General features: G+C 41.5%; 1 protein-coding gene across 1 annotated transcript in view; it reads right to left on the reverse strand.

Moving 5' to 3' along the window:
• LOC124612702 (armadillo repeat-containing protein 6 homolog) overlaps window positions 1-12629 on the reverse strand; it is a 102596-nt gene that overhangs the window by 4725 nt on the left and 85242 nt on the right. The window contains exon 5 of the mRNA XM_047141051.1: window positions 8996-9145. Within this exon, the coding sequence (XP_046997007.1) occupies window positions 8996-9145 (150 nt within the window). The remainder of the gene's footprint in view (window positions 1-8995; window positions 9146-12629) is intronic.

A 12629-nucleotide genomic window follows, 5' to 3' on the forward strand; every position in this document is an offset into this window, starting at 1 on the left:
AAAATCTCCCAAAAGTAGGAAAGGTTTAGGGAGTTGATCAATCAGTGCAACCAATACATTCAGGGGTGGAGGAAGATATACATTGCAGACAGTTATTTCCTGTGTCGTCCTTATCCTGACAGCCACAGCTTCAAGAGGGGTTTGAAGGGGCACAGGTTCACTACATACTGAGTTCAGGACAAAGACGCAAACTCTACCTGACACTCTATTATAGTCACTACAGTTCCTGTAATATCCCTTATAGCTGCAGAGGGCAGGGGTCCACATTGCCGTGAACCAGGTTTCCTGGAGGGCAATGGAGAAAGCAGGTGTAAAGCTTAACAGTTGCCATAGCTCAGCCAAGTGGTGGAAAAAACTGCTGCAATTCCACTGGAGGATTACGTGATTGTGAGACTGGGAAGGCATGAAACACTCGATGAGGCAGTCTACGTCTCAGGGTCACCTGCTGCCACCAGATGAGTACCTGTGCTATCGACATTCATTGTGTCTGAGGGACCAGCAAGATCTAGGTCCTCAGTGGACGCCATAATCTCCACCTCATCCTCAGACACAAAACTTGGTTCTTGGGGGTCTTTTTCTTTGTACGTTTCTCTCACTGCTCCTTAGGTTTGTCCGGCTGGGAGGGCTTCACTGATTCAGTCTCAGGGACTGAGGAGGACTGTGAAGCCCTAAGGCCAGCTACCTGTGGTTGCTTCGGCCACTGGCGGGTGTCAGCTTTGCCACTGGTAGGAACCTGGGGAGGGAGTGACCCAAGGGATCCCTTCCTGGCAAGAGGAGCTGAAGAATTCTCCGGCTGGGAAGTCGGGATCCCAAATCCCCCCCCCCCCCCCCTCCCCCTGGACACACCAGGGGAGTAATGCCAGGCTAAAGATGGCAGTGAAGCTTATTCACCCTGGTACCTCATGTGTACGAGAGTTGGTAGGGAAACTTTCTTGTCTACAAAATCTCACTTTTTTGTGGAGCATTTAGAGGACAAGTTTTGGGAGGTGGAGGGCTTGTTCAAAATGCAGTCAGGGTCGGTCTTGATCAAAACAGCATCCTCTACCCAGTTATGGACACTACTTGCCTGTGACAAGATGGGGGATGTTTCTGTTTCCGTCACATCCCATAAGAGCTTAAATATGGTCCAGAGTATCATATTTCACAGGGACCTTCTTTTGCAGTCTGATGATGAGCTGCACGCCAATTTAAAGCAGCAAGCTGTCCATTTCATCAGGCATGTCCACTGGGGTCCAAGGGATAATCAAGTTGCCACCAGTGCCTTCATCTTGGCCTTCGAGGGTGACACATTACCCGACCATATGTCCCTCCCCTGATGCGGTGCTTTAAATGCTGGAAGTTGAGCCATATGTCTTCCCGCTGTACTTCCAGTGTCACCTGTCGAGATTGTGGACAACCTTCATATCCCAGTACTCCATGTGCCCCGCCTCCCATCTGTGTCAGCTGTGGAGAGCACGATTTGCCTTGCTCGCCAGACTGCAGGACTCTCCAGAAAAAAAGAAAAATAATGGAATACAAGACCCTGGACCGACTGACCTACACTAGGTTAAGAAAAAATATGAGAGGCTATATCTTGTGCATATGATGTCAACCTACACCACCGCTACGACAGTGGATCTACCATCTTCCGTTCTGTCGAGTACAGTTGGCTTTAAATTGGCATGCAGCTCATCATCAGACTGCAAAAGAAGGTCCCTGTGAAATATGATACTCTGGACCATATTTAAGCTCTTATGGGATGTGATGGAAACAGAAACATCCCCCATCTTGTCACAGGCAAGTAGTGCCCATAACTGGGTAGAGGATGCTGTTTTGATCAAGACCGACCCTGACTGCATTTTGAACAAGCCCTCCACCTCCCAAAACTTGTCCTCTAAATGCTCCACAAAAAAAGTGAGATTTTGTCGACAAGAAAGTTTCCCTACCAACTCTCGTACACATGAGGTACCAGGGTGAATAAGCTTCACTGCCATCTTGAGCCTGGCATTACTCCCCTGGTGTGTCCAGGGGGAGGGGGGATTTGGGATCGTATTTCTTAGCATTGAAGTTAGACCTTGATTGCTTAGAGACTGCTGTGTTTGACCACCAGCAAGAGATGACATACTATACTTCATGGCATGTCATCCGCCCTTATGCCACCTACTCTGACCAGGGGCCCTCCCAAGAGTGCCACCCAGCCGCAGCAAAGGCCACCTGGCAGGATGGCCATTGCCGGGAGTCCCAATGCCCCAGGGTGACACGCATGTACTCCTTGGCATATATGGGGAGTTAATGGCGCAGGCATCAGCAGAGCAATCTCTGTGTGGTCAGCGGGCTACAACTAACAGGGTACATGGTGGTCCCACCACAACGGACTGGCTACATCTACATCTACCGTGCTGGATATCAGGCACAAACAAGCTAAGAAGTGCATTATCGTTGACAGCACAAAAAATGATATTGCACAGAGGATGGAGGAAAACACACCCAGGAAGGTGACCCCGCCCAACAGCTGGAGAATGAGCGGAAGTGCAGATCCACGTTGACAAAGGATGCGAGAGGTCTCAGCACATGATGGACACTATGCATCATGTAAGGCGTCCTCTACCCCCAGACCCGCAGCGGGGACTGATGATGTGAGGGTGCAAGAGAACAGCTGGAACAGCCAATATGGTCAAACAAGTTCAAAGTATCATTTATGCAGGATGGGTCATTAGGAAATTAGTAAGGCTTCAATAAAGTTTAAGTTTAGCCCAGGACTACCATGCACACTGATGAGCACTGTTATGCATCTGCAGGAACAGGACTGCAACCCTGTGCTCACATCTTGCTGCAGCCACTTGATCTGTGATATCATGGGCAGATGGCATCATGTAGGCGACATATATGCAAGAGAACCAGTCAATGGTGTCACAAATACTTTCATGTGACAAAGCATATTTAGTGGGTGCAATGAGATGTAGACTGGACAGCAGATCAGAGAAGGAACTTTTCCCCTCAAAAGTATCAATTTAGCTCATACCAGTAGACACCACTCTCCCCCCCCCCCCTCCCCCCATGCCCAATTCTTTTAAAGTATTGAAATCTTGAGCATAAAATGTGCTACCTCCCAAACTATGCACCATAAAATTATATAATTTTGGAGGTACTGTAGGTAAAATGTGTTGGAAATATATAGTTAGTAGTAAATAGTAATAAAGTAAAACATCCTGCCTGATGCTGCAATTTTACTGCATGAATTGTGAAAATGTAATAAATGATAAACTTTCTTCCTTTCATTCTGTTGTGGGGGATGTGTTTGAGTGAACGTTTTGTAAAGATTGTAGCAAGTCATTAAGTGCTCTTGTTCTCAAATACTGGATGAATACAGTCTGAGTATTTGCAAATGTTGAGTTACCACTGTCTCAAGACATACACACAGTTTCTAACTAAAATACTTAATTTATTGTGCTAAACCTTTAACATAAGATTATAGCTATTCTTTTGCTGAGTGGCTTCCATCTTTTCCCTGAACTGAAGAAGTGGCTAGGAGGGCAGCACTTAAAAATTAACAAGGCACTTGAAGACAGTGTCAAGACTTATTTCAGTTCACTGGCTGCAAAATTTTACGAAGAGGATATTTAAAACCTTTGCCGCAGGTATGCTAACAGTCTCAATCATTGCTGTCATTATGTCAAAAGGAACTGTAAGTGTCCACAACTTTTAATAATAAAATAATTTTTATGTAAACTAGTCTTGTATTTATGGTCTGCCAAAGGTTGGAGAAGGAAAAGGTTTCTGTACCTTTGTGGTGAATACAATTTTGCAAGAAGAATAGGAATATCTTCCTATTATGTACCATATTACTGCAAAGATTGTTAAACTCCACCATAAGTGGAAACTACGGATTCAGAACAAAAACAATGACTTCCGTGGTTATGAAGTATGCATCAGCAAAGTCAGGACCAGAGGTATGGCTTAAATGAAGATGGTGCTATCAGCAACATGGCAGTCAGTAGTTACCACTTGACTACGGAGGTGGAATGCCAGTAGGTAGCTCATGGAGTTGGAGTGGATGGAGTCAAAGAATATTTTATTAAATCATACTGCCTCATATTATCCACTCACACATCAGTAATTGATGTGATCTCTCAGGTTTTCTCAGCATGATTGATTAATGGTGGTCTTCCAGGTATTCAGCTGAGCTGTTTCCATTTCATGCATAATATTTCGATGACCGGCTCAGTCATCTTCTCCAGGTTCTGTGAGTTTTTCTGTTATGTGTTCACTGCCTGGAATCCAAGAATTGTGCATGAAATGGGACCAACAGCTTAACTGGACACTCAAAAATTATCATTAATGGGTATTTCACATTCCTATGACGTATCGCTTACTATTATGCCAATCTTAATGTGCAAATCATTACCTGCTGTCGGCTGAAGTCTTGAGGAGCCATTCCAACCTACTGTCATCCACCCCGAAGATAACATAAGTCCCTAAATTTTTACTATGTAGATATCACAAGCAATATAAATCCAGTGACAATCACAACATCAATAAATTTTAGCATCCATAAATTGAACTTGATTATATATTTTATGCTTGATAAGACAAGTCTTGCATAGAAAATGAGCTTTCTGCTGATAGCTTTGGTAAGCAGCCTCTTCTGTTTAGTATATGGCAGATGAAGTAGCTCTTTCTTTTTATTTCTGGTGTGGTAATTTGCTTCTCTGTGTATACCCTGCACGTCTGGGAAAGTATTACTACATTTTTGTATTAACATCTCAAACTGTTAAAACTGAAATCCTTGAGTACGGGAATATCTGAAGTGGAAAGAACAGAAGTTTATAAAGATGTTGATATGAAATCAACCTCCACAGTGACAGTAGGTACTCATGTGTACGAATCTTGCAGAAGTTAGCGTGACCTCCTCCTCCTTTTGACATAGCTCAACAACCCACTTTGTGGCCATCAATTTTTGAGTGGCAACAGACAAAATTGTTACACATTATATCTGGTTTTCTAAACCAGCACATTTGTTTGATTTGCTGGCTTGTTATTGCTTGAATATGAAATCAGCATTGTCTTGTACAGTTTCCAGCCACTGCCAATGTCTGTCTAGAATACAAGCCTCTCCATCATCATCTGTCTTCCCACCATCTTTCCATCTCCACCTTGATCAAGGCTGCTTCTTTATTTTGCACACAGTCCTTCACTCCTTTCAGCCACCTGTCCCTTGGTCTTTCTCCTGATCTTTTTCCCTTCCCTTTCATCTTGTGTATCTTTCTAGCTATCCTACTTCACTTAATACGTCCATTCACTTAATATGTCCACGCCATCTAAGCCTTTATTCCTCTATCCTATCCTGCAACTGTTCCTCTTTCATTAATTCCTTGATTCTCTCATTGCTTAACCTGCACATCTTCGCCATTTCAGTATTATTTCTCAAGAATTTCAACTCACTATGTTGTATTTTGGTTTTCTCTCTCTTCTTTTCATTACCCAGGTATCCAAGGCACATATTAGGATTGGAACATAGTGTGGCTGATACAAAGCCTTTTTGCTGGTTTGAAAGACATCCTTGCCCCCATATCAGGCTTTCAACATGCTTCTGATGAATGCTTCTGCTTGTTTCCCCCATTCATTTATTTCTGTCATTTCTTCCCAGTTTCTTGTATCTTGCTTCCCAGATACTTGAAATGCTCTGCATTCCTCAATCGTTCTGCACCATTTGTTATCCTAGTTGCGATCATTTCACACTTACTTATGCCAAATTTCATCTCACATCCTTGCACTATTCATTGTCATGTCTTATGTCCAACTGCTCCTCCACTTCCTTCTCCTTGTTCCCTCAAATAATCAAATCGTCTGCACAAACCATTTTCCCTTCACCAATTACTTGTGCCACACTGATCATCATCTCATCCATCACAATAATGAAGAGCAATGGTGAAAGCGCACTTCACTGTCTCGAGCGATTCTTCTGGTCCAGCCAATATGAGCTCACTCTTTCCACTTTCACGCAGCTCACACCCCCATTGCACATTTCTCTTATCCTTCCTATAGTCTGCTTTTCTACTCCTCTGTTCTCCAGGGACTTCCATGTGTTGTTTCTACATACACTACCATATGCTTCTTGACTGTTCAGGAAGAGCATCAGTAGATCTATTACATATTCATAGTAGCATTCCTGTAGCTGCCGTTAGTGAAAATTAGATCTACTGTGGACCTTCCTACTCTGTACCCATGTTGTTCTCTTATCCTTCCTTCTATTTTTGCCTAAATTCATATTTCCAGAACATTCTCTTATGCCTTTGCACAACTGTGCTAATCTTGAAGATTGGGCAATCATTCCCTTCTTCCAGCCTTCTGGGGTCCTACTCTCAACATTTTTTTGAAGAGCTCATTGCTACTGCTGTGGAGGCCAAATTGTCTCTGTTGTAACGGGAGCCCGAGTTTGTGAGTTCGTGAAATAGTTTCTGGTGCAATACACCGCTAAGACAATTTCTCCCTGCCACTCTTACACAGCTATGTCACAGAGTCAGGTAACAGGATAGGAGAACTAAGGTTCCAAAACACTCCAACAAATTAGTAACAAAGTCACACAAATGATTTAAAAAGTTTTGCTTATCTTTGTGACTTGTTGAGTAATGAAGTCTGCAACTCTGCATGTAATATAAAACCTAAATGGCCCTCAATGGTTAGCTGCAAATAATCATAGGCAAACTTCACAGTACATAGCAAATGCAATTTACAACAGCAATCTGTTCACTTCTAAAAGTTCACTAAACGACATTCCCTGTCTAAGTCAGCCCTGGACAATGTTCTAAAACCAAGTGGGTGACAACTGCTCTTCTATCCTCCAAGTAGGCATCTATCTGTTGTCGTCTGGTCATTGGCAGATTGTAATAGGCTGGCTATTGGCTGAGACGAAGTCAATATCTTCATCCTCAGTGCCGCCCACGGCACTGGTGGAACTCGCGGAAGTGGCAAGTCTTTATGACACTGGCACCAGCTCACATCTTTGCAACTGTGGTGCTTTTGCCCTGGCTGTGTCTTGTTTGGACAACACAGCATACACAATTTTCATCACTTAAATGGAGTCATTTTATCCCCACCCCTTCTCCTGTTCTCATGATTTCTGCAATCAGCTCATGCAAACCTGGTACCTTTCCTCTTTTCATCTTTCTCAATGCATCTTCTACTTCTTCCCATGTTAAGTACTTTTCCATTTGCAGTTCCTCATCTTTCTCCTTGATTCCTTCCTCCTTGTCCATGTCTCCACTTGGGTTCAAGAGTTCTTCAAAATACTCCCTCCACATGCTCTTAAGTGCCTCCTTATTTTCTACATTTTGGCCACTTTTATTCACCATTCAAATATAGTCCATCATATTATTCTGCTTCTTACTTTTAACAATAATAGGATCATTTCTGAACCTTCACCATCCTCCTACATCATTCTAGTCCTCTTCTACCCAACTTCTCTCCTCTGCTATCACTCTTTTTCTTCTTTCTTTTTTGTCTGGTATTCTTCTCTTGACTCTGCTGTCCTATTCTTGAACAATACCCTAAAGCCTCTATTCTTCTTCAGCTTGAATATGGAGTATTCCATACTATAATAGTTATGTAAATGCTTTGTAGTTTCTTTGGTAAACCTGGTTTTACAGTTCATGTGCTTGAACCCAAATTTTCCTCTTCTTTATCTTTTCTCCATGACACTCATCCACCTGAGCTTCAGTTTCACACCAACAGCCATGAGATGAGCGTTATGTTCTGATATGCATAGCGCTCTGCACTTTAAAACTGACATTCCCAGAATTGCTCTTCACTGTCTACTAACTGATAACCCCCATTTCAGTTCTTCACACTGTTCCTTCACAAAAATGTGCTACAACTATTAATATAAATTGAACTAAATAAAAATTGTGTTGTCTAATAATGTGACCATAACTGTAGTGCCCACCTTTCTAAGGTTTATTTTGATTACATGACAGTTTATGGTTCAAATTGCAGTGTTATACTGGTTTTTGGAATCCACTTCACTGTCCTCCAACAGTTATTAACACTTTGGTGATGAAGCCCGAACATAATTCGGGACACAACACCGTGTTCAAAATATCGCACCCCAGTACAGCTCGGGCAAAATTTTCTCAACAGAAGAGCCATGTATCGCTCAAAAACTGGATCATTTCATATGAGAACAATGTACAGACATCGTGCTGTCTGTACCTTCACAGGTGCTGCCTGATTTCCAGAATTACTTTTAAAAGAGCTGTTGTCATAACTGACTAAGCTTATAAGTGCTTGGATTATCATGAGTTTTGTGCATGAATTTATTAGGTTTAGCATTTTGCTGTATTTCTGCTGCAGATATGTCATGTTTGTTGAGTGAGCAAGAAATTTTGGAAGCTGAAGAGGAAGACTTCAATGATTCTGGGTCAGAGGGAGAAATATCTCAGTAGGAACAGATTGAAGAAAATTCATATTCAGGGAGGCTGCAGTCTGCTACAATTTTTTGTCATAAACATTGTTGCTACAGACACTGCTGCTGTAATTACAATTTACATATGAAGCTCATGATGAGACAGCATCCAACATGGGTTTTCAATATTTGTTTGGAGAAGACACACTTCACTGGCAAAACAAGCAGGAAAGAAACTGGTATCGGCGGCCTGAATGCAACATAACTCTCTGCATGCCAGAATACTTCAAATTTTCCATAGAAAAGACATATACATGTAAAATTGCTCAAGAATCCACCACACACTTTTTTGAAGGCTTATTATACTTTTTACCACCATTATTGCAAAGTTTGTAATCTATCAACTAACTAAAATAAATATGAGAAATAAACCTTGACACTTGCTCTTTTTCCATGTGTTTAGCCTTTGAGATACATAAAACACAAATGTGCCAGTAATACTTTAAATGATGGCATAAATGGCTGCTTTTCTGGGGCCAAAACCTTTTGGCTTGAATACAAACTCAACTTTTCCATAGTGCTTTTATTTTCTAATTGCATAAAAACTTTTCTTACCTGCAAATCAACTCTATCCAAATGTGCCTTCATGCCATATACAACTGCTTCTGCTGCACCGGCATCACACAGCGCTCTGCTATTTGCTGGACTTCTTAAGCTCAGGGCAGCAATGCATGCATTTCCTGCAAGTATTACATAAGGCGATTTCTGTAAAAACAAAGTACAGTGTAAATATTACTCTCCTGTACAGCACTGATTAATACTTTGGTGGAAATAAATGCATGTAATAATAAATAACCTTCTTAATGTACATGGAAGACCTGAAGCTCTACGGAAAATTTGAAATTTAAATCCAGTCTGAATCTTCAGCGACGATATCCACATGGAATCAGATTTTCGTAATTTTTTTTCTTTTTTAGTATGTGAAGTTTAGAACTCAATCTCACAAAGCAGTCTCATGCAACTCTCAAAAATTCTCAACAAAAATCAACATTGACATTTTCCGAGGAACTCATATACACTAAAATTAAGGTGATTTTCATGACAGGCTGCATGGTTCACTCAGTAGCACTGAAGAATGATAAACAGGTACTCAATAGATTCTGGTTCAGATCTCCCTGTAGTCTTTTTTTTGTTTTATTTTTGCTTCAATTCAAATACCTACATCATATAAATAAAAAAAATTCATCGAATATATGCTAATTAATACATTTATAGACATCATTTTTTTTTACAAAAAAAAGAAAGGCAATACAAGCAATCCACTAAATTACAGGCCCATATCACTAATATCAATATGCAGCAGCATTTTGGAACATATACTGTTTTCGAACATTAGGAATTACCATGAAATGAATGGTCTATTGACACACAGTGAACACTGATTTAGAAAACATCATTCTTGTGAATTACAACTAGCTCTTTACTCACAGGAAGTGATGAGTGCTATTGACAAGGGATTTCAAATCGATTCCATATTTTTAGATTTCCAGAAGGCTTTTGACACCATACCTCACAAGTAGCTTGTAATCAAATTGTGTGCTTATGGAGTATCTTCTCAGTTACATGACTGGATTTGTGATTTCCTGTCAGAGAGGACACAGTCTGTAGTGACTGAAGGGTAGTCACTGAGTAAAACAGGAGTGATTTCTGGCATTCCCCATGGTGGCATTACAGGTTCTCTGATTTTCCTTATCTACATAAATAATTTCGGACATAATCTGAGCAGCCACCTTAGGTTGTTTGCAGATGATGGTATTTATCATCTAATAAAGTCATCAGAACATCCAAATAAATTGCAAAAAGATTTAGAAAAGATATCTGCATGGTGCAAAAATTGGTAATTGACCCTAAATGATGAAAAGTGTGAGATCATCCACATGAACTCTAAAAGGAATCCATTAAACTTCAGTTACGCGATAAATTGATCGAATCTATAGGCCGTAAATTCAACTTAACACTTAGGAATTACAATTATGAACAACTTAAATTGAGAAGAAGAATAGAAAATGTTGTGCAGAAAGTAAACCAAAGACTGCATTTTACTGGCAGAACACTTAGAAGATGTAACAGATCTACTAAAGCAACTGCAAAACTATGCTTGTCTGTCCTCTTTTGGAGAACTGCTGCGTGATGTGGGGTTCTTACCAGATAGGATTAACAGAGCACATTGAGAAAGTTCAAAAAAGGGCAGCACATTTTGTATTATCAAGAAATAAATGAGAGAGCATCACAGACATGATACAGGACTTGGGGTGAACACCATTAAAACAAAGGCACTTGTCATTGCGGCAGGATCTTCTCACAAAACTCCTATCACCAACTTCGTATTCCAACTGCAAAAATATTCTGTTGACACCAACCTATGTAGAAAGAAACAATCATCATAATAAAATAAGGGAAATGAGAGCTCGCACGGAAAGATATAAGTGTTTTTTCTGCGCGCTGTTCGAGAGTGGAATAACAGAGAATTATTGTGAAGATGGTTCGATGAACCCTCTGCCAGGCACTTAAATGTGATTTGCAGCGTATCCATGTAGATATAGAGGTAGCTGTCTTCTTGTTTCTAATTACATATCATAAACAATATTCCAATTTTCCCTGCAAATTCTTAATTACTGATAGTTTATAAAAGATTGTTAATCAATTTCAATTTTTTTTAAATTTAAACATACTAACAATCTTTTATAAATCATCATAATTAAGAATGTACAGCTGCACATGGCACACATTTTTCATAAAAAAAGACTACCAGTATTAGATGAGTTTAATCAGCACACATTTGTTAATGATGATGATTATGAAACTTCCTGGCAGATTAAAACGGTGTGCCGGACCGAGACTCGAACTCGGGACCTTTGCCTTTCGTGGGCAAGTGCTCTACCAACTGAGCTACCCAAGCACGACTCACGCCCCATCCTCACAGCTTTAATTCCGCCAGTACCTCGTCTCCCACCTTCCAAACTTCACAGAAGCTCTCCTGTGAACCCTGCAGAACTAGTACACCTGGAAGAAAGGATATTGCGGAGAAATGGCTTAGCCACAGCCTGGGGGATGTTTCTAGAATGAAATTTTCACTCTACAGCGAAGTGTGCGCTGATATGAAACTTCCTGGCAGGTTAAAACGGTGTGCCGGACCGAGACTCAAACTCGGGACCTTTGCCTTTCGCGGGCAAGTGCTCTACCAACTGAGCTACCCAAGCACGACTCACAGCCCGTCCTCACAGCTTTAATTCCGCCAGTACCTCGTCTCCCACTAGAGCACTTGCCTGCAAAAGGCAAAGGTCCCGAGTTCGAGTCTTGGTCTGGCACACCATTTTAATCTGCCAGGAAGTTTCATATCAGCGCACACTCTGCTGTAGAGTGAAAATTTCATTCTAGAAACATCCCCCAGGCTGCGGCTAAGCCATGTCTCCGCAATATGCTTTCTTCCAGGAGTACTAGTTCTGCAAGGTTCGCAGGAGAGCTTCTGTGAAGTCTGGAAGGTAGGAGACGAGGTACTGGCGGAATTAAAGCTGTGAGGATGTGGCGTGAGTCGTACTTGGGTAGCTCAGTTGGTAGAGCACTTGCCCACGAAAGGCAAAGGTCCCGAGTTCGAGTCTCAGTCGGGCACACTGTTTTAATCTGCCAGAAAGTTTCATATCAGCACACACTCTGCTGTAGAGTGAAAATTTCATTCTAGAAACATCCCCCAGGCTGTGGCTAAGCCATGTCTCCGCAATACCCTTTCTTCCAGGAGTACTAGTTCTGCAAAGTTTGCAGGAGAGCTTCTGTGAAGTTTGGAAGGTGGGAGACGAGGTACTGGCAGAATTAAAACTGTGAGGACGGAGCGTGAGTCGTGCTTGGGTAGCTCAGTTGGTAGAGCACTTGCCCGCGAAAGGCAAAGGTCCCGAGTTCAAGTCTCGGTCCGGCACACCATTTTAATCTGCCAGGAAGTTTCATATCAGCGCACACTTCACTGTAGGGTGAAAATTTCATTCTATGATGATTATGTGTTTAAAGGGACAAAACTACTGGGTCATCATTCCCTCCTTATCATGAGAGAAACATCTGAAAACGTAAGATGCTAAGAAAATGGGGACTTGGACTGCTCAAGCTGTATAAGCAAGTCAAAGAGTTTAAAAGGGTGTGATGGCAACTGTAAGACAGTAGGTAAAAGAAAATAAAGATAACCCAGGCGGCATCTTGCACA

This window comes from Schistocerca americana, chromosome 4 (genome assembly GCF_021461395.2).
Source record: "Schistocerca americana isolate TAMUIC-IGC-003095 chromosome 4, iqSchAmer2.1, whole genome shotgun sequence".
NCBI classification, from domain to species: domain Eukaryota; kingdom Metazoa; phylum Arthropoda; class Insecta; order Orthoptera; family Acrididae; genus Schistocerca; species Schistocerca americana.